Source organism: Chelonoidis abingdonii, chromosome 23 (genome assembly GCF_003597395.2).
Source record: "Chelonoidis abingdonii isolate Lonesome George chromosome 23, CheloAbing_2.0, whole genome shotgun sequence".
NCBI lineage: Eukaryota > Metazoa > Chordata > Testudines > Testudinidae > Chelonoidis > Chelonoidis abingdonii.
In genome coordinates, this window is record NC_133791.1 from 13,356,366 (window position 1) to 13,379,409 (window position 23,044).

At 37.4% G+C, this 23,044-nt stretch overlaps 1 protein-coding gene across 9 annotated transcripts in view; it reads left to right on the forward strand.

The window, feature by feature from the left end:
- The window catches only part of PRDM2 (PR/SET domain 2), a 99,852-nt gene that overhangs the window by 20,716 nt on the left and 56,092 nt on the right, over positions 1-23,044 (forward strand). For 8 of the 9 annotated variants that reach the window (XM_075060351.1, XM_075060355.1, XM_032775370.2 and 5 more), the window contains 2 exons: positions 13,467-13,584; positions 17,068-17,171. In XM_075060351.1, the coding sequence (XP_074916452.1) occupies positions 13,467-13,584; positions 17,068-17,171 (222 nt within the window). Of the gene's footprint in view, positions 1-13,466; positions 13,585-17,067; positions 17,172-23,044 lie in introns of those variants that run through there. The other variant, XM_075060354.1, reaches the window with a different exon arrangement.

Sequence of the window (23,044 nt, forward strand, 5' to 3'; positions counted from 1 at the left end):
TCCCACATTCAGATTTGGCCTTCCAAGTGTAGGGAGTACACATGACTTCTTATGATTGAGTTGCCATTCAGATTAATTATATATTTAGCATCAACCCTGTGTTGGTTTTTTCTTGTAGTGATTTTGTGATTTCATTCACTATTGACAAGTTATATAGTGCCAGGTCTATATAAGAGCTGTCTTTGATGCCTGATGCCAAACATCTCTCAAGTGTCCTGTTCTTGTATTACTTTCATTCTTCCTATTTCTGCTTTTAGTCTAACTTAAATGACCCTCAAGTTAATTGGGGTTTTTCTCACATTATGCAGAGGGACATTGTGGTGCTTCCTGTGGGTACTCCTTACATATTATTCACACATACGTTTTTGTAATGATTATTGGTAGAGACCTCACATGCCATCCTTTGTTGAACTATTATGCAGATATTTGATCTGGGGCTCCCTGTACAACCCTATGCAGCCATTTTGCACTCTGCCAGTTGGCGCCAAGGGTCCCTGGTCACAGACATTTGTTTCCTGGATCCCTCTTTAACATTCTTGAGGTAGATGTGGAAGATCTTCTAAGGAAATAGTTTAGATTACTAACTTACTTAAACAACATACCTGGATCTAGCAGAGGATACTAACCAAGCAGACTGCAAAAACCACAAAAGAATCTCACAAAACTGGGTGACAGGGCAACAAAATGGCAGATAAAATTCAATGTTGATAAGTGCAAAGTAATGCACATTGAAAAATATAATCGCAACTGTACATATAAAATGATGGGGTGTGAATTAGCTGTTACTACTTAAGAAAGAGATCTTGGAGTCATTGCGGATAATTCTCTGAAAATATCCGCTCAATGTGCAGTGGCAGTTCAAAAAGCAAAGAGAATGTTAGGAATCATTAAGAAAGGGATAGATAATAAGACAGAAAATATCATATTGCCTTTATATAAATCCATGATATGCCCACATTTTGAATACTGCATGCAGATGTAGTCACCCCATCTGAAAAAAGATGTATTGGAATTGGAAAAGGTTCAGAAAAGGGCAACAAAAATGATTAGGGGTATGGAACAGCTTCCATACGAGGAGAGATAATAAAACTGGGATTTTGTAGCTGGGAAAAGAGATGATGGGGGTTATGAATGAGGTCTATAAAATTATGACTGGTGTGGCAAAAGTAAATAAGGAAGTGTTGTTTACTCCTCCTCATAACACAAGAACTAGGGGTCACCAAATGAAATTACTAGGCAGCAGGTTTAAAACAAACAAAAGGAATTTTTTTTTCACACAATGCACAGTCAAACTGTGGAACTCCTTGCCAGAGGATGTTGTGAAGGCCAAGATTATAACAGGGTTTAAAAACTACATAAATTCAAGGAGGATAGGTCCATCAATGGCTGTTAGCCAAGATAGAAAGGGATGGTGTCCCTAATCTGTCTGTCAGAAGCTGGGAATGGTCACTTGAAGATTACCTGATCTGTTCATTCCCTGTGAGGCACCTGGCATTAGCCACTGTCAGAAGACAGGATCCTGGGCTAGATGAACCTTTGGTCTGACCCAGTATGGCCGTTCTTAAGTGTGCATTTCAGACTGCATTAAGACTGTGTGGAAAAGAGGTTGCATACTATCTGGGATACACCTCTACCCCGATATGATGTGACCCGATATAACATGAATTTGGATATAATTGGTAAAGCAGTGCTCCGGGGGGGCAGGGCTGCGCACTGCAGTGCATGAAAGCAAGTTCGATATAACGTGGTTTCACCTATAACATGGTAAGATTTTTTTGGCTCCCAAGGACAGCATTCTGTTGAGTTAGAGGTGTATTTGTATAGGTGGCCATTTAAAAAAAAAGGTGGAAGTATAAATTGCTTAAGTGAGCAAATGACATATATTCTTAATTCCCCCCTCAATCAAATCAGAGTTCTGCTGTGTGCATTCAGTTGTTACTAATATCCCTTCTTAGAGACCCTTTCAGAAACAGAGAAACTCAGGCCTGGTCTACATTGTGGTGGCGGGGGGATCGATCTAAGTTATGCAACTTCGCTATGTGAATAACGTAGCTGAAGTCGACATACTTAGATTGACTTACCGTGGTGTCTTTGCTGCAGTGAGTTGACTGCTGCTGCTCCCCTGTTGACTCCGCCTACGCCTCTTGCGGTGGTGGAATACAGGAGTTGACAGGAAAGCGCTTGGGGTCGATTTATCGCGTCTCAACCCTTGCTGGATACATCACTGCTCGCTGATCTGGTGGGTAGTGTAGACATACCCTAACATCACTGTCAATAGGAGCAGCTGCTGCAGCAGCAAAAACATATACCTTTGGACATTCTGAGAATTTCCTTCAGTTTTGACTAGATTGTCTCTGGCCTGTTATAACTGGTTGTTTGCTTCAAACCCTCACTTTCTCACCCCCTGCTCCTTTGTAGTATCTTCACCTCAGGCTCAGTGCGCCCCCGGCCTTCTCAACCCTTTCTTTTCTTCCTTGACTTTGCATTCGGTTTGTCCCCTCCTAGCAGCACCTACCTTAAAGTGGAAGTAACATTTGCTGGCATCATATTGTGTGGTATGCTCTTTTCCTCACCTTATATCTGTCTTGTCTATTTAGATTATAAGCCCTTCAAGGCAGCGACTGTCTACTTCTCTCTGTAGAGTGCCTAGCAGAGTGGGGCCCCATTCTTGATTGGGCCTTCGGCACTAACATAATAAACATCATTAATAATATTGCTTCAGAAATGTCTTCAGAGATTCTGTCAAGGACGGGTAGTTGTGCTCAACATTTTATTTTAACTTTAGTCTTCAGTCTGCTGTATATATAGGATTCTCTTCCACCTCTTCAAATGCTTTCTTGTGATGTTTTTCTGCCAATTTACCCCCTGTAAATTTGAATGCCAACAGCTCAGTATTTATGAGCAACTTCACATTAACAAGTGTAAAAAGTAGTAATGAAGCTGATTAGTCACTATTTTATTCAGTGGGTGCTAGCTTTCTTGAAGTATTCAGGTGGCAGACTCTGTGGAAAACGTTAAAACAATATCCACTATTTTAGAATTTCTTTTTCACTCTTTCAGGCTGATTTTATCCAGATGTCTGTTAACATTGCTTGTAGCACATGCACTTATATAGTAGCCCCATAAAATATCCCCGAGGTAAACAAATTCATTTTATATCAAAAGTTATTTGAATACGTTTCTTCAAAGTCTGTGAGAAGTGACTGAAGCCGTAGTATTTCTGGATTATGTTTATGCAACTGCATTCAAGTTGCAAATAAATGGGTTGCAGTAGTTTCACTGAACAGAATTCGATCCATTGTTTATTGTATTGAATAGCATATTTGGTTACTTATTAAGAGTTTTGTTTTGGAGGTGTAAATCTACAGTGTCATGAAACAGGCCATTGTCAATGCTCTTGAACAAATGATTTGTGAATTCCGTTAGTACAGTGGAGGTGGAATTCAAACTGCTGTGTTGAATGACTTTTAGATGCTTATCTCTTCGATTTATGTAAGTAGAAGTAAATTTAGGTACTGATTTGTATTTTAATACCTGCAGATACATGCAGGTTCCATACTCTGTTACGTGCTAGGACTGTTATGAAGTTTTTGAGGCTGAAGGATAGTGCTGGTATTTAGGGAAGAATTTCTGACAGGCCTAAGTGGATAATCTAGTAAAATGCCATACAATTTTTGTCCAGACTAGTTGACTCTGTACTATTTATTTTTAAAAAAAAATTCATGAGAGAGTACATACTTAAATGGGGATTAACATTTTTAAGATGAGCAGTACTGGGAACATGTCCTGGTCTGCTAACATTTTCTGGCCCTGACATACTGGGAAGAGTCAAACCTTAAAATTATGTAATTTTGCTTACTACCTTGCAGTTTTTCATGTATTCTAGAAGACACCTTCTAGCCAGAGACCAAGATGAAAAATACAATGAGGGATCACTAATGAAATCCATGTCCAGTGCCCTGGTGCGGAGCCCAATCCCATTTGTCCCAGATACTGGGAAGGGGAGAGGTGCTGGAATTCCAGTCACCATGCTCTGTCAGCTCAGGTGCCTTCTGCTTCTATATTTGTTTAAGGCTAGCAAGTGTCTGAAAGTCACAAAACCTCCCCGTTACTCCTGCCTTTCTCTCCCTGTTGAAAGAGGAGAATAACCTTTTCTCTTCCTACATGGACTTGTAGCTGCTGGAAGCTAAGAAGTATGGAAAGTCTTTACCCATCCTCTGACCTCTTGGCTGCCGTGGGTAGCAGGGGATCCCTGACATTCTGCATCTTCCGTAGTTTCCAATTTTTAGGTCATCCTCCTCTGTGTACATGTCTTTGCAGTTGTTCCAGGCTTACTGAAGCACAAGGCAATAAAATTGATATGACCACAGTATTGTCATTTTCACTCTGCTGCTGTTTGGAAATGCTGTAGTAGTGGCAGAGACACTGAAACAAACTTTCTGAGCTCAAGACATAGCACTGTATCATTTCATATTTGGCAAATCACAAACATGAGAGTTATAAAGTAAAAATATTTTTAAATAAAAGTCTAAAATAAGCAAAAACTATTCGTTAGAGCTTGCCCACTTACTGTGCAAAGTTTCCCAACTCACTTCTTCTGAGATTTTACGAAACCCTGTGCATATTTGTGCTATGCTTGTACATAAATGGTGGGGAGGGAGAAGGAGGAGGAAATTCTTAATGTGTCTTCAAACGTTATAGGCTGCTACATCCAGCAGAGCTTCAAAAAGTCTGTACAATTCAGTAACCTCTAACAGGAAGAAATACACATTTTCCACACTTTGCTAATTAATAAATGGATTGAAGAAGACTGATGTGGCTAACTACTGTAATCCTGACCTGAAAGGTTTTCAAATGATGTTTAGCTGACTGCTAAATTCTGCCGACCTATGTTTATCATTTTTAAAGGAATGGTTCTCTGGCGTCATGTTATGATGATGAGTATTTGTTTTACCTGGCATTCTTCTAATATTTTAATTATAATAATAGGCTGGACGTATTACACTAATTCTGTGTAATTTTTTTCCAGCCTCATTGAGTAACCTAGTCTGTTTGTGAGAGACATTCCCCTGGCTTTGTAATCACTGAGTATGAGGCTCTGTCAAGGATATATACCTTTGAAGGAAAGGAAATTGCTATATTTACCTGTAATAGGAGTTCTCTGAAGGTCATTTGCTCTGTACATCTACATTTCCCCTCTTAGCTTCCCATGAGAGTTAGGATTTTTGTTATTCCTTGGTACTTAGACAAGTTCTGTTAAAAAGGAACTGGCAGTTAACGGCGGAGATGTGCTTTGTATGTTTATATGTCCATCCGCCTGGGCACGAGGCATGTGCATGGACTGCCTCGCTGTCAGAGGATGTTAAACTATACTGTGCTAGGCTGTCAGCTCTCAAGGGCATGAGATGGGGTACAGGTTTATAGTGGAGTCTTCCTTTAGAGGATTGCATTTACAGGGAATTAATTTTCCCTTTAAAAGTGCTAATGAGCCAAAGTCTGCATTTTTATATAGACTACTACATTTAAATAAAAATATTATTTGGTCTTGAGCCCCCAACCCTCTTCTTGGTTGAAGCATTAAAATAGGGTCAGAATAGCCATTCAAAAAACAGTTACTATATAGTTTCACAGGCCATTGCAAAGAACAGAGAAAGTAGAAAATGACCCTCTTTACATGTATTAAAATATTCGTACATTTCTGCCTTTTAAATGAAACTACAAATCTAAGATTGGTGTTTTTATTTTAACTGTTCAGAACTCAAATCATATTAATAATGTTAGTAAACATGTCTGATTTCAGCAGATCTTGCTTATGCTGCGTGTGTGGATAGGTATACATATAGACACACAGGTTCACAATCAACAAATATGAGAATTTTAAACTTATTTTAGTATTTAAGTGTGCTAATGTGCAGGACAAGCCTCTCTTTATCTGTGTTTTGTGTAGAATAAAAAAATGGCAAAAAGCCAGTATGTTCAACTAATGGGGAAAAAAGTATCTAGTGACTTCTGCTGATGAGTCAAAACAAGTTTAAAACAACCTGAGGTGCAGGCCTCTCTTTGATACATTAATGCTTAGTGTTGATTTACAGCAGTGGAAGTTATATTTTTAGTACTGTGATAGCAGTAGACATTTTGGGGTGTACTCTTTAAACTGCTGGATTGATGTTGATACTTTACTGGTTTTATTTAGCACTTGGCCACACAAGTCTCAAATGTTTAAATGCACAGCTGTCACAGTAAGTGTATAGAAAATGGTATTCCTTAGCCTTATCACTATTATATGTTTTGGTGTTTGAATCTTAATATTGCATATTTTTCCAAATGCCTGTTACTTATATTGAAAATATCATACTACAAGGATATATTTTTCATTGCTTAAGTAAGATATGAAAGACTTGTAAAGAAACATCGCAGGGATGGGGAAAACTCTAAGAAAACAAATTTATGATGGGGAGAAAAAAAAATGTTCTGAGGACAGTACCAATGGTTAATACTGGCTAGATTACCCCATTATCTTTACATTCTACATCTTCCATATCTTTTTGCTTGCAGTCCTTGCTGTCTTGTCATTACTCTGTCAGTACTTCTGGCCCAAGGAGCTGTAGCCTTCTCAAGGGTATAGTATAGTCAATGTTGCTGATTAAATTACAGGACCTAGAGTTTTCAAATCAGTACAGCTATCCTTCTCTTGAAAACCCTGCTCAGGAAATATTGTGATCTTCCCTAGAGAAAGGGGGTACTAAAGATTATTTCCCAAACAAGGCGTATCATTTGTTTGATTAATGCTTGTCATGTTCAGTTATTCTGTTAATGATTAAATTTGTAAAAAGGAGGACCTAGGAGCACTGCATATACCATATACTGTACAGTCCTATGTGAAAACACAGTTAAATGTCAAAACACGGTCTTACACATTTCAATTTTTAGCTCACTTTATATAGTTGATTCCAAAGATTTTCAGCAATGCACCCAAAGCTTCTCCTAAATTATTTATTTCTTTGGGGGTCACTTTATTTATTGACTGTAAATGATATGTACAATGTACACAATATACCAAAATTGACTGTTTTGTTTGAAAAACTATCACAGATAACTAAGTTTTTATATAGTTATGCAGCAGTGATCAGTGTGATATAGTTAGTATCAGAGCGACACAGTTATAATGTCAAAAATTGTTGAAAATGCCGCTTATACTGATTGGCTATACTGTGTACCTAGTACTGGGAAGTGTTTTACTATTTTTAATCTCAAACCATATCTTAAGTATTGGTCATTTCTGGAAAGATCCCTAGTTCACAAGGTGTTGACACTGGAGGTTGGGGGGAGGAGGGTGTCTTTTTATCAGTTTTGGCTTGAAGACACACAACTGAATTTGATGCATACACAAATGTGCCCATAATTTCTTTTCTCAAACGTTTACCTTTTCTTTGGTAAGAAAAAAGCTGGGCACTGGAAGAGCTTTTTGAGTATCGGTATGCATATGAGCATTGTTAGCATCCCTCTGCTTTGTCTCCTGTGTAGAAGCAAGGAGGATTTCAAAGTAGAGCAGGTTTACCCAGGCCAGTTGTGCAGTCCCTCTGTTTTGGTTGATATTTTGATACCTTTCCTAGATATTTAGATTTGTTATTTCCATCTTTGCTACTGCCTTTTTCTGTGGCCTAGAACAAGTGTGGCCAGAATTATCAAACCTGGATGCCAAAAAATTGGTACAGATACTCCCTGGGTTACGCAAACCTGACTTACAGAAATCTTGTTTGTTTGTTTGTTTGTTTTTGCATAATTGTTGGAGATACTTTCCAGACTTAGCAAAATTTGACTTACGCAAGGCATTCTGGAACGGAACGCTTGCGTAAGTCAGGGAGCTTCTGTATTTACAAATTTTCAGTTACCTAAACATCTTCAGCACCTACCTGATGCAGTTCTATTAAAGAGCAATGACTTCAGTTGGAGTTGTGCATGCTCAGTAACTCTGAAATGAAGGGTACATTCATAAATAGCTTATAAAAAGTTAACATATTAATCTATGTTGTAAGCATGTTACAGACATGTAGTACAAATGATGAGCATAACAGAAGATGTTGTAATTGATTAGAAGTATCTTATTGGGCTTCTTAACAGTTTAAAATAATTGATTAGCCATTTATTAACCTTTTAAAACCTAACATTTCCCCTTAATACAGTCTGACCAAATGATTATTTTTATTTTTTAACTCTTTGTGGCTATTGGAGAATTCTGACTTTAGTATGTTCATGATTCAAATTCAGAATATTAGAAACATTATTTTTATATTGTGACATTTAAACAAATTAACAGCAATTTATAATGTTTTTGTAGCAAAGTAGGTAACTGAGAAGCAAACCTAGCACTAAAATACATTTGTTTTCATGCTGATTTTTGGAGCTACAAGGTTTGTGGTAGATAGGAATTTTTCCAGTAATCTGCCCAGCGCTCCTGCAGGGGGTGCTATGTGTTTTTGGCTTTTGTAAGTTTCTTGGATGAAAGCCTGCCTTTCATTTGTTGCCTTGCTGGTCCAAATCATTGTATTTTGCAGAATTCAAAGTGAACCTTCCCGATGTCTTTTATCAAGTTGAATTGTGCAGCCCATATTGTGCTTGGAGCAAAATGGTATGGACTGGCAGGGAAAGGCATATGGAGAAAGAAGCAATCTGTAGTGCCTTCTGTGAAGTGTCCGTAAAGAGACACCATCAACTTAAAAAATCACCTTATTCTGAATTTTTTTAGTTACTACAGTAGAACCTCAGAGTTAAACACCAGAGTTACAAACTGACCAATCAACCACATACCTCATTTGGAACAGGAAGTATGCAATCAAGCAGCAGCAGAGACAGGAGGGGGAAAAAAGGCAAATACAGTACAGTACCACGTTAAACATAGGCTACTAAAAAAATAAAGGGAAAGCAGCATTTTCCTTCTGCATAGTAAAGTTTCAAAGCTGTATTAACCCAATGTTCAGTTGTTGTAAACTTTTGAAAGAACAACCATAACATTTTGTTCCGAGTTAGACATTTCCAAGTTAGGAACAACTTCCATTCCCTAGGTGTTCATAACTCTCAGGTTCTACTGTATTGAGATGAGTAACACCAGTGATTACAATAGATGAAAGAGAAACATTTTCCACTACTTTTCAATTTACTCTGGGCACTTCACAGCACTTTCTTCGTAGTCAGTTTCACTGTTTGTCCTGTATAAATGACTTCCTCCTGTTTTGCCTTTGTTTTCCACACAACAGAAAAGAAAAACTTGTAAAAATAAGAAATATGATTGCAGAAATTTACAGGGAGACTCAGGTGTGGTACCTGAAACTACTTATAATTTATTTGTTTGTTTTTGTTTTAAATTGAATAGATTTCAATGTAACATCCCTTAAAAAATCTGCATCTACCATAGCAGGGTTATCATCTATTTGGGGTTTCTGACTGCTACTGTAATACAAATAAGTAGGCTAATCATTACCCTAATCACTCTACTTGCATATTGCATCTCTTTTTCTGTCTCTCTCTTTATGTCCTGTCTTTCATTTTTAAACTCCTTTGGACCAGAGCAACAGTGTAGTTGGAAATCACGTACCACATTGTGTGGCTGTTACCACAATATAAATAGTAAATATTTATCTAGTAGATAGCATAGCCCAGCCAATGTGTGACACCTTCTTCAACACAATATCATTGCCATCTCTTGGTATCTTTTGACTCATTATATCCTAAACATAAGTCTTAGGTATGAAAAACTATTTGTACTGGTATGAAAACTATTTTATAAATCTGTAAACAAAAGTAAAATAGGATATGTTTTCTTTAGCCATGTTTTTCACTTACACTGTCAATTTACGATGAAGATAAATGAATTACAAGCCAGACATCTGAGGCAGATCGAGCAATCCTGTGTAAAACTACTCTCCTGTTGAGGAAAATTACTTTTACTAACTTCAGCTGAAGCGAGCTTATTGTTACAGTCATTTTGTTCAATTTCATAGAATTTTAAGAATCATAAATTTCATGATTCAGCAATTTAAATCTGAAATTCCACAGTGTTGTAATTGTAGGAGTCCTGACCCAAAAAGGAGTTCGGAGGAGGGAGGGGGGTGTTACTGCTACCCTTACTTATGTGGTGCTGCTGGTGGTAGCGCTGCCTTCAGAGTTAGGTAGCTGGTGGCTGCTGTCCAGGAGCCCAGCTCTGAAGGCAGAGCTGGCACCACCAGTAGTGCAGAAGGAAGAATGGCATGGTATGGTATTGCCACCTTACTGCTGTGCTCCTCCCTGCAGAGTTGGGCCCTCAGTCAGCAGCCGCCACTCTCTGGCCACCCAGCTCTGAAGGCAGCAGCGTAAAAATATAATTTTGGCATAGAATGCTATTGCCACTCTTATTGCTGCCAGCAGGGCGTTGCCTTCAGAGCTGGGCAGCCAGCCAACAGCTGCTGCTCTCCGGCTGCCCCGCTTTGAACTGCAAAAGTAAGGGTGGCAATACCGTGCGCCCCCTCCACCCCCAAAATAACCGTGCGGCCCCCTTCCCCACCTGCAACTCCCTTTTGGGTCAAGTCCCTTAATTGGAGAAATGCTAGTCTCCCCCTTGATATCTTTATAGTATAGAGTAAAAGCACACAAAAGACCAGATTTCACGGGGAGAGACCAGATTTTCAAAGTCCATGATGCAATTTTTATGGCTGTGAATTTGGTAGGGCCCTACTTATTGTGGATCATAATTTAGTAGATGTGTTCCTAATTCCCCACAAATTTATTTTATCTGGATTCATTTTTCTCTAAAATCACCACAGTGCTAGGCCATAGGAGTCAAATCAACAGACGTAAGTTAAGGGAGTAGTATATCAGCCGCTCTTCGCTTCTTAATAGCATAGATTTCAATTTTTTTTTTTTAAGGCAAACAAGATAGCTTAAGAAGTGGGGTTTCAGCAGTGCTTTGAGAATAGTTAATGTAAATAAATGGTTAATTTAGTGGTGACTCCCATCTATTTTAATATGGAGTCCAAGTGGGCATAGTACCCCCAGTCCAGTGGCTTTCTCAGGTTTATATTGTCTTTTGGGTACCTAATAGGTAAAATATCTTCTCCATCAGTGTTGCTTTATAATATACAACTGTTTGGGCTGTATTGCTGATACTAATTTGAATTAATGTACTTAGCACAGCAGCTGATCAGCTTTCATAGTTATCTTTGCTGACTACAAGGTTGTGCTGTATCATTTGTACAGATGAAAACAGTGCCTTCTCTGAAAAACTCACAGTCTAACATGATTCCTTTGTCAACTTTCTTCAAGTATTCAAAGCTCAGAATAAAAATATTGAACTACCAAGTTAAATTTTATAGTCAAAACAGTCATATTAAACTTAAAACATGCTGCAGCGGAAGAGTAAATCTCAACATGCACTTGCTTGCCTTACTCAATTAGCTGCTTTGGGCAAGGGTTAAATATGTAAAAAATGCACTTCACTACTAAAACCCAATTTCTTCTTTTTAAAACCTGTTTAGTGTCTGTTGTCATATACTCAGAGAAGGAGGATAGGCCACTGGGTCAAGATTTACTGACCTATTCTCTGGCTTGGGGCATGAATCTTTCTGTTTATGTACGTCTTGGCTAGTAGCTGTGACACAAGCTGTAGGATAAGCCAAACACCTTTGGAAAAAAACCCTAAAATTTAAAAAGCTTTCTTTCCTTACTGCTAATTTTTAGAGTAGTTAAGTTCTGAATGCATATTTGTACCACTTCCTATAAATAAAGTTATGTATGCATTTTCCCACTAAACTGTCTATTTCAGTGACTTAAAACTTTCTCAGAATATTACCCATGGGATGATATTTGCTTGGGATTTTTTTAAAACTAGAGCAAAAGTTGTGCAGCCATTATCCAGTTTGCAGAGTGTGGAAATAATTACACTTTTTTTTTTTAATCAAACAGTTGTTTAGCAGATTTAGAACAGCTCTAGCACCTCAACAGGAAGCTGTAGAAATTTTAAATTTAATAATGATAATAGTCTACGGGCACTAAACCTCTTCATATACCAATGTTTATATTAACTTTTTTTTTTTTTTAACAAAAAAATTTATTCATCATGATATGATCCTGCAGTTGATGGAGTGCAGGTGGTCTGCAGTGCTTGTACAGAGTCCCATTAAAGTCAGTTGCAGGATTGGGGCTTTTATGTACCTCTTTTACATGTCCACAGCTTTGAAAAGTGGGCGGAATTAAGAACTGAGTCTAGCCATAGCAAAAGTAACTTTGCCTGCTTATGCCTAGGATATGCAAATTTGCAGGATATGCAAACTTACCTACAGTTCTGAGATCTCTTCATAACAATTTGATTGAGCCACTATGAATTGAGAAGGGAACGTTATACTGAACTGAATGTTCTTAAGAACACTGAAAACTAAACTTTTTGGAAAACCTTTCGTTAAGGAGGAAGGATGGTCTTGTGTCTAAAACAGTGGACCATGACTTAGGAGATATGGGGTCAGGTCTCAGTTCTGCTCTAGACTTCAGTTGTTACCCTCTTATATTTCTTTTCCTTCAGAGGGAAAGAGGTACTCAGAGGGACTGTATAAGTAGCTGGACTCCAGACTCTTGACCAAATAGTCAAACTTGTGTGCACATGTGCCTAACTATGGATTTCGGATCCTACTTAGAACATTTTGCTTCTAATATGTGGAATGCTTGTGTAATGTTCTTGTTTAAGATTGATTTATAATTCTGCTCTGTAGACCAGTTTTATTTGATTAATATATAAATTTGCACAGTTTTCAAAACATTAGCTGAACAAGAATGAAAAACACACTTGAAAAATGAGTTGATTTAGGTAAATTGAATAATGGAAGAAATATAATTTTTTTTCAAAGGGACAAAGAGCGCAACCTTTGTTTTTGTTCCACTTTTTGCCTTTAATATTACTATTATAGCTATTGTTAATAGCGGTTAGGTAACCCATACCAACGCTGTTACGTATACCAAATTCAGGCACATATGAGATTAAATATTTCTGAGATGGAAATTCTGAATTTTAAATAAAACACAAGGCTGACGTAAGTGGCAAATGGCCTTTGCGGTATAAAGAAACCTAAGTTGCATTTGTTTGCCAAATAGTGACCATAGACAAAATACATGCATCAACTTGTCAATATCAAACATGAGCATAGAATAACTGGAACAAAGAGAGATTTCCAAAGGAACAATTCAGTACATTTCTCACTAGGAAATTTAACATGATTTTAGAACTGTCTACAAAAGTATAAACAAGTGTGATGAGAGTACCAAAGACCCTGCAATGCCTTCATGTGGAAGACACTTGCAATATTGAATCCCTAGTTGAAATGCCAAATTAAAATTTCACTTTAGTTTTGTCACCAGTTTTTCTATCTTGTATGGGTTGATCATCTGTTGTGCTAAAATGTTTTTTTCTCATCATGGTCATGGCCCTTCTGTTTTTTGAGTTGCAGAACACAACTGAATCTGCAGGAGCAGCTGAGACTTTGGCTGATGTACCTGAACATGTGCTTAAAGGACTTCCTGAGGAAGTGAGGCTTTTCCCATCTGCTGTTGACAAGACACGGCTTGGTAAGTGCTGTAACTGTGAAAAGATAATGGAGAAATTAGAAGACAAAAATATCACATTCTGGCAGCTATGGAAAATGGAGCATTAAAGTAACAAAGAAATGGTGCAGTCCCATTCCTCAAAGAAACAAACAGGAAGGAAACTGAAATGGGGTAGGAAGTTAAAATAAAACAAAGTGTGAATTATGAAAATGCTTGTTAAAGGACAAAGATTGCAATTGTGTAGCAATGAGATTGTGTTTGTAGTGGAAAAAGCCTTTTTTATGCTTTCTTGTTCTCCTGCAGCATGCATTTTATCAGATCAGAAATGATGTTTAATAGGTTTCTAGTGTTCCACCAGTTAAACTTGTACTGGTAAATTCTTCACAATCCAGAGTTATGATTTTCCTCTCTGTGTTGCTTGTGAGTCCTCCACAGTCGCCCTATTGGACACCTTCTGCTTGTACCACTGGTTTGTACATAGTAACTCAGATAAGTATTTTTTTCACTTTTTTATTGTGGCAACTTGATTCCCAGATGGAGAATAAAGGCAAACTTCTGTTGAACTTATGACGAATGATCCACAGTGGACTGGCTAGCAAGGTCTCTGTGAGAATGATCCGTCACTGCACTTCAACAGACCATGCTTGTCTGCACTGAATGAACATCAGAATGTGAATCGGAGTTAAATTTGATCTTTCTGCATCTTGGCTTTATTAAGGAATACTGTTACATCCCTAGGCTGAATCACCTTCACTCACTGCTCGTTTACCTCCTCCACAGCTTAATTTTTTGCTAGTAGTTCTGTGCAGTCATCTTGCTGTTCCATCCAAACCCCCATCTTGCTCTCTGATGATCACCATACAGCTCTTTGACTTCAGCCTGCAAGGGGGGATTCACTGCAGACCTGGAAAATACCACACAAGACTGATGTCCTTGCTGCAGATATTTTCCATGATACAGCATAAAAAATGCAATCTCCCTGGATATTTAGCAGCTGGTAGAGTACAATGGAGAAGTGTTTTGAGAGAGGGCAAATTTGATAGCAGAAATACTTCACCATGCAGCTTCACTAATGCCTTTCGAAGAGGTGAAGTTTCCATTAAGAGCTTTGATGGAGCTTGTTCTATCTATAGGGTGGGGAATTTGTGCAGAAAGCTAGCAGCTTGAGAGTACCAATTAGATTGTAAGTTTCTTTTGGATCAGGGACAATGCCTTCCAGTAGGACCCTGATCCTAATAGAGGCTACACAGTGCTACAACAGTACAAATAATAAATAATACCTTGGACTGATTAAGTAACCTGTTGATCTTTAAAGTATGCAAGGACTTATGATGGAAAAATATTAGAATCAATTTTGAAGACTCTCTTGCTTTTCCAATCTGAGGCAAGGAAATACATTGCTGAAAATATAAACAAGGTCTAATTAGAAATGTCATGCCTTGAGTTAAGTCAGATGTAGTGGGGGAACTTAGAAACTTTCTTTAGTTATGAAGGTTATAACACTATATAAGTGTTATACTGAAATGAAAAGTTTGGTAAAAGTATTTTTAAAGCAAGTATCAAATTGTCAATGAAATCAAAATGTTTAATCTTTGTAGACCAACAGTTATGCACCTACCAAAGGTTAATTGTCTGAGCATGGAGCTTGTCTTTTAATTCTAGTGAAGGATGGATAGTTTTAAGAATTAAGGTTGCTTGGAAGACATCAGTTTTGTGTGTCCATATATAATTAATTTTCTTAAAATTTGACAGCTTTTCAGAGTAAGATGTTTTGAAACGATCAAAATTCTGTTAAGGTGTGAATAATAATTTAAGGGCCAAACATGTAGATTTTGAACAAATCTTAATTAAATTTTCTCTTACTATTAAATACCACCTAAAAACTTCTGTGTGCATTTTATTTGCCTTTCTTCCATTATTGTATGTAAAACAGGTGAAAATGCGATTTTCCTAGAAGTGTCTTCAAATAACTTTATAAGTTGTTCTTTAAAAAGTTAAACAGCCTTACATAGTAGCTGGCATATGGGTCTTTACTATCTATCTTAAAAAAAAGACACCAAGATAATATAGAAAGGCAGCAGTTCTCAACCGGGGTTCAGGGCCCCCTAGAGCAGGTTTCAGGGGAGCCTCCAAGCAGGGCCAGTATTAGACTCACTGGGGCCCAGGGCAGAAAGCTGAAGCCCCAGTCCCTGAACCCCGCCACCCAGGGCTGAAGCTTAAACCTGAGCAATGTAGCTTCATGGGGGCCTCTGTGGCACAGGGCCCCAGGTAATTGCCCTGCTTGCTATCCCCTAATGCTGGAACTGGCTTTTATATGCAGAAAACCAGTTATTGTGGCACAGGTGAGCCATGGAGGTTTTATAGCATGTTGGGGTTGGTGGGGGGAGAAGGGGGATTAGAAAGAAAAAGGTTGAGAATCTCTGTAGTAAGGTATTGTGAATATGATCAGATAAACAGATGGATTGGAGTGGTCACCTTTACCTTACTGTATAAAGACTGGGATAGTAGATACAGGATAAGATGGGGAAATGCCTGAGTTCAGTGTATGGTACTAAGTAGAGAGTTCTCTTCCTTTCCCTTTTGTCAGTTGTACATTAAAAACCTGGGATAAATTACTGTAGTGTAATTCCAAAGTTCACTCCACTGAGGTCAGTGTAGTTGCTTCAGTTTTTCAGTAGTATATTTGTATGCAGAATTTTACTTCATATCTACAACACAAATAGCATTTGGTTTTTATTCTGAACTGTTCTGAGACAATGGAGGTTGTTGCTTGGGTGTGTGGGCTGTCTGTATACCATCAGCTGAATAGTGTGCTTAATTGAAACAGTGCAAAGTGGTTTGACAAGCAGTTTGTGTAGCTTTATGGAAACTTACCATAAAATCTTGCATACAGCACTATGGGGTTTCAATGCTTTTACCTGGTGATGAGACACGAAGGATTCAGAACAACATTTTTTTAGATAAATACCGTTTTTCATCCTTCTGAAATAGATTCTGCCATTCTGCTTACGTTACAAATTCTATTGCTTTAATGAGAGAGAGAGAATAGCATGCTGGGTTTGTGTGTCAGAATATTGCCTTGTTTGCTTCATTTCCTTCAGAAGACCACCTCTTTTCCTCTTCACCATCCCAACAGTTGATCAGTTAGGACATTCCAGCTAGTAGTCTCCAGGTTTGAACTCTGATCAGTAGAGACACTGCTCTCATTTGTGAGTAAGGAAACTGATCTGGAATTCACTTGCCATTCCTTTGGTTCAGCAAACCTGGAGTTTATTCATGTCAGGTCTATAAATTTACTCAAGTCTTTCATGGGTAAGTTTCTTTTCTGGGCTCAGAGTTGGCTTGGAAAGTTGACTGAGTAAATTTTTATTTCTTTTCTGTTCTGATACTGTAAATGCTCTCTGAAGGTAATTGGCATGTATTTGATAATTTTTTGAAATGTTTAAGAAAGCTATTTGTCAGAAATAAAGTAGACTAATTACAGTTACTGATTTAACTCTCCAGGTGTCTGGGCAACAAAGTCAATTTTAAAAGGCAAAAAATTCGGACCATTTGTTGGTGACAAGAAAAAAAGATCCCAAGTTAAGAACAATGTATTCATGTGGGAGGTAAGAAACAGCTGGTAAAGGAAGTAGCCAGGTATAGTTAAGTGATTATTTTCTATTTGACATTTAATTTTTTTCAGACATTATAGCTATTGATCATTGTGTATGATTATTTAAAGCAGAACTATTTCCTTTTCAGAAAATATGCTTTGTTGAAACTACAGATCAGACTGCAATTGTTTTGAATTACACAGCTAAAACCCTGCCATTGTCATTGATAAAATATTAAGTAGATGTTTTGTAAAGCAACATGAAGTACATCTGACTACAAGCTATCTTAACTTCAAATCCCTCTGTCTTCCTGAAGGCGATAATGTAGGGACTTGTAATAGATCTAGTAATAGATATTACTTCCTACTAAGATCATTGACAGGTGTGGATGGGTCCATGGGCGGCATTAAAAGTATACAATGTTGGAGAAAAGCTACCTTGAAATTTTAGACTAGTGGGCAAACTTGAAAGTAGGAACAGCAATTTTTAAGTACAATATGCAGCTGTAATCTCTCAATAGTAATGCTGAGAATTTATTAAACAATGAACGATAGAAATCCATGCTAAAAGTAAACCTAGGCTCTGAAGAGAGATTTTTTCAGTTCATTTGTGTTTTTAAATTAGAAGGCTAATTTGGTGACTGTACAAAGCATTAAATATGGAAATCTAATCTTCCCCAGAGTCTCAAGGTAAGAGGTAAATCTGTAACATGAATACCTTCTGTAGGAAACTTAGTGGTGGGAAATTACTAGATAGGCACTGTAGCTCCATTAAAAGCCATTTTGTTTGCTGTAACATTCTTACATGTTAAAATTATTTTAGGGGACACTTTGGTTTGTTCATTTTTCAAGTAGTTCATAACTATTCAAGTCCTGAGTTTCGTTTTGGCAAGAAGACAGAGTTAAGACTGCTGTAGAGAGAACGAGTAAGGGACGGTTCATTATACTGTCCTAAAGAGTTTATAAACTGTTTAGACTGTGCAGTGAGCGAGCGTTACAAACAAACAGAGAGTTGGGGGAAGGATGGATAACAGTGATAGCAGGTCTATTAATGTTACTATGTGCACATTTTACAGATTTCAAGAAACAGATTTTAATGATCAGTAATCCCTGTTGGCCACCTGCCTAATAAAATAAAACAAACTGTGAAGCACTGTGTGTACAGATGCATGCACACACACATCAAGCTAGCTGTTGAACCTTGGCACAGAAATGGACCTAGAATGGTAATTTCCCATATAAGAAAACTAACAACCAGCAGAATCAAAATAATTCAGGTAGAATGCCTGATAAGCCATCAAGTGCCTCTAGACATTACAAGAGGATATTACAATCCCATGTATCTCAGACTTAGATCTAATACAAGTACAGTTAATAAGATGAAATCAGTCAGGTAAATTTATTTACCTCAGCTGCACGTTTTTTCTCTCTGTTGCATAGTGAAAATTCATACAACGAAAACCTCTTACACCAAGTAAATTACTAATTCTGTTTGACAATTACATCTTGTATTTATTTGACCTTTCTGAACCACTTGTTATAAAGTGATCTACTTTGCAGTGTAGGTAATGAAAGTGTCCAGGGTCAGACTTTAAACAGTTACAGCTTGCTTTAGTACTGGTTTAGCAATTGAAAAATGTAGATTGAAAAGATTTGTAGGCTGCAGCAGTTGGCCCTCATATGCATATTTACCAGCTCTCTCACATCTGTAAACCATTCTAGCATCTTAACTGGAACAAGGTAAATTGTGAAAGAGGGTGCTGCTCAGCAGTGGATCTTTAAGAGAGGTGACCATTGCCGTCATGTCCAAAAACAAAACACAATAGCAAAACTAACAAAAAGAACACTCAGGCTTTTCTGAAGCCATCTGGAGGAAGGGGGAGACCCTTGAAATCAGTATCTCTATTTATTTAATAATTAGCAGAACTTCAGGCAAAGTGGGCATTTCTGAGTCAGCTCTGTCTGGTATAGCTCTGTGCCTGTATGCTCAGAGCCTGGGTGAAGAAAGATTGTAGATGTTTTCCTTTCTTGGAGGAGAAGGCAGCTAAAAGTGGCATTGCTAGAAAACCCATGGAAGAACCGTTATGTGCTGATGAGCCCAGAATTTGAGGCACGTTGTGCCGAGCCATCTAGATCCTGTCCAGCAGGAATTGTTTAGTCACAGCATCCTAGAGAGTTGCAAATGCTGTTTCCTTGCCCACTGTGGACAAGACCTAAAAGAACATCAGTACAGTGAAGACTGGTTGAAATAATAAGTAATCTAGTTATGTTTGGCCCTGCACTCTGTATCTGCTAGGTCTTCCATACTGGGATTGCACTCCCTAACAACGTTACATTGTGCTGTTCTTCCATTTTAGCTACACAGACTGATTTTATAATTCTGATCTGTGGAAGTTTACTTTCACAGAGGTAAGGATGTGTTACACTTTCAAGCACAATCCTAGAAATCAGCTGGTGAAATCTGAACAATGACAATGGTCACCCTTTTTCTATCTGTGGTATAACGAGAAGACTAACAAATGTGCAGACATTTTTGGCAGATTCTGCTGGGATTTTACGCTCAGTCATCAACACCTTAGTTCGTTACAAACCAACATGGTGTGGGCACCACAGAACTAAAACTTTTTAATAAATCATCCTTATTTTAATGAACTTTGGAGGTATACTTTCAAATGAAGATATGTAAAATATTGGGGAGGAACAAATGTATACTTCAAGTGTTTTTAAACTAAACATCAGAAATGATTCAAATGATGCAACACCATGTAGCAAAATGGAAAACTTGGGGTGAAACCCAAAGCCAGATTTATCACTTAGGCTTTGCAAAGATACTAACTGAAGGTTCATAGTGAGCCACATGTCTTTTCACCGTGTAGCATCCCCCAGCCAAAGTGTTTCTGAAGCTGAAGAAAAATGCCATATTGAAAATTTTAGAAATTTAGAAAGAGGATTGGCTCATTACTTACAATTTTTCACCCAATCTATGCTAAAATATCCAGTTATTGTTTTTACCCCCTCCACATCTTCCTCCACCTCCTCCCATTGTCTGTCTCTTGCTGACCTTTTTTGTCTTTTACAATTACACACTATATTCTGTCGCTTATTTATATACTGGAGCAGTGCTTAGCCTAATGCTGCCCTGCCATGGTTGAGACCTTTTGGTGCTGCTGCAGTATACATAACTACTAGATAACTCATCATCATTCTTGCTAAATATATGGACAAACAAGTAGTTCTTACAATTCAATTTACACTAAAACAACACCATTTAAAAAAAGCAGGTTTCAGTTAGCAGGTCTACGCTGTAGATAGGGCCCAGGTCATTTGTTTTATTCAAATGAAGACTAGACATTCCCTGGCTTTAACAGAAGGAAAACATTTTAACAAAGTTATGCCCCATTTCCAGAGGCGGCACAACCTAGCCTCTGAAAACGGGTTATTTTAAAATGCTCTTTGAATAGCACAGTGGCATAGGCCTTGTATAGCACAGGTGCAGGCATTTTTGCCATTGTCATCTGACCCTATGCATTGTAGGCAATAGCACTTGCACTGTTGCTACTATTGGGAGAACTGTGCTTTGATAAAAACAGTGCAAAAAGCCAGGGCCTAAGAGAGCTTTGGGAGTGGAGGAAAGACAGGTTACAATTCCTAGATAGAATTGAGAGGAGTAGAAGCAAATACTAAGTTTAAACAAAACTTGCAGAATCTATCTGTACTTTTCCTTTCTTCTTTTTCTAGTTGTAGCATATGTATGTAAATCTTTCCCCCAAAACTTCTATGTGAGTAGCCCAGTACTTGTACTGTACAATCCACTATGTGTATTGAGGTAGGAAAAACAATTTTAAATAAAAAAAAAGTCTCCAGCTTCAAAAAATGGTTATTGCTGTAGTTTGGAAAGAATGTATGACAATCCATGATACCCGTATAGACATCTGTCTTTGATTCAAATAGTAAATGTGGTTGGCATATAGCATATCTTAAAAGCAAAGGAGGATTTATATGTTGCCAGTGAACTGATTTTATTACAAGCTGTCTTTTGATATGTTAAAGATAATTAAATGGAGTTACAACCCACTTAAACAATTTATACAGGATCGTGGAATATCAAACATTTCAAACCTGTAGCTGGATAGATTTTATAAAAACTCATAAGATAGCCTTCACACGGTAAAATAGTACTTTATTCACTGAAACAAGATAAAAAGTAAATTATTTTAACTTCCAACTTTTCTGATTTGATGGACTGAAAAAAGTAATCAATGAGAATAAAAGTTAATGCATGATCTAACATTTAATAGACTTTAATAAATCATTTTAAAAATTCCTTGAAGACTTGCCAAATTGATAAATAGATAAATCATTTTGTTCATTAATTTTACATTTCATAAAACAATTTACCTTTTAATTAAAAAATTATGAACAGTACAATTTTATTCAATTTATTTTAATTGCAAATATTAGGATTTGTCTACATGCGAAAGTAAATCAGAATAAGGTGGAGAATGAATTTAAGGGAGATTAATGTTTTCTGATGAATGCCACGTTTGTTTTAAGAACACCTTCACAGCAGATTTGACAAAACTCAAAGAAGGCACCAATGTGAGATTTCTAAAAATTGCTACAGCACTCAACCCAAGGTTTAAGATTCTGAAGTGCTGTACAAAATCTTAGAGGGATGAAGTGGTGAAGCATGCTTTCAGACGTTTTAAAAGAGCAACACTGTAATATGGAAACTACTGAACCTGAATCACCAAAAAAGAAAATCAACCTTCTGCCTGTGGCATCTGACTCAGATGATGAAAATGAACATGCATCGGTCTGCTCTGCTCTCGATTTGTTATCGAGCAGCACCTTTCATTAGCATGAACACATGTCCCCTGGGATGGTGGTTGAAGCATGAAGAGACATAAGAATCTTTAGCACGTCTGGCATATAAATATCTTGTGACACCGACTACAACAGTGCCATGTGAACACCTGTTCTCACTTTCAGATGACATTGTAAACAAGAAGCAGGTAACATTAGTTCCTGCAAATTTTAATCAAACGTGATTGAGTGATTGGCTGAACAAGAAGTAAGACTGAGTGGACTTTAGGCTCTAAAGATTTATGATGATGATTTTTAATTCAGTTTTTTGGTGTATAGTTTTTCATTTGTAAGTTCAACTCATGATAAAGAGATTCCCCCATTACAGGAACTGTAATGCAATTGAAAAAAATACTATTTATGTTGTATTTTACAGTACAAATATTTGTAATAAAAAAAATAAAGTGAGCACTGTCTACTTTGTATTGTGTGTTGTAATTGACATCAGTATATTTGAAAATGCAGAAAACATCCAAAATATTTTTTAAAATGGCATTCTACTATTTAATGGCATGATTCATTGTGATTGATGTTTGTTTGACAGGCCTAATATTAATACAACATAGATACATTCAGCACTGAAGTATTCCACTCAGGGCATTTGAGAGCTATTATAGGAAGAAAAGATGAGCACATTAGGTCCCATTGTAATGTACAATTCATTGCAAAAATTATAATGCACACAATGATTCCATAACCCTTTTGCGACTTAGTCAAATTAATTTTGATCTCTTAATTTCACAGTGAAAAATAGTTCTCTCTTCCTAGAGCAAGAGGTTCTTTTTACTTTTTTACACTCTCTCTCTCTGTACCTACTCACTGTTCTCTTGCCTACTCCACTTCTGGAGAAAGGGAAATCTAACAAAATATTAAAACATCGATAATATAAAAGAACAAGTTTCTAGATTAGCATGTAAGGATATTCATAGACTTTAATCAGAAATCCCAGTGCCAGGCATGAGGGATGCACTTACAAAGTACTGGATTAATATGTGGCTGGGAGGACACAATCAGTCATTT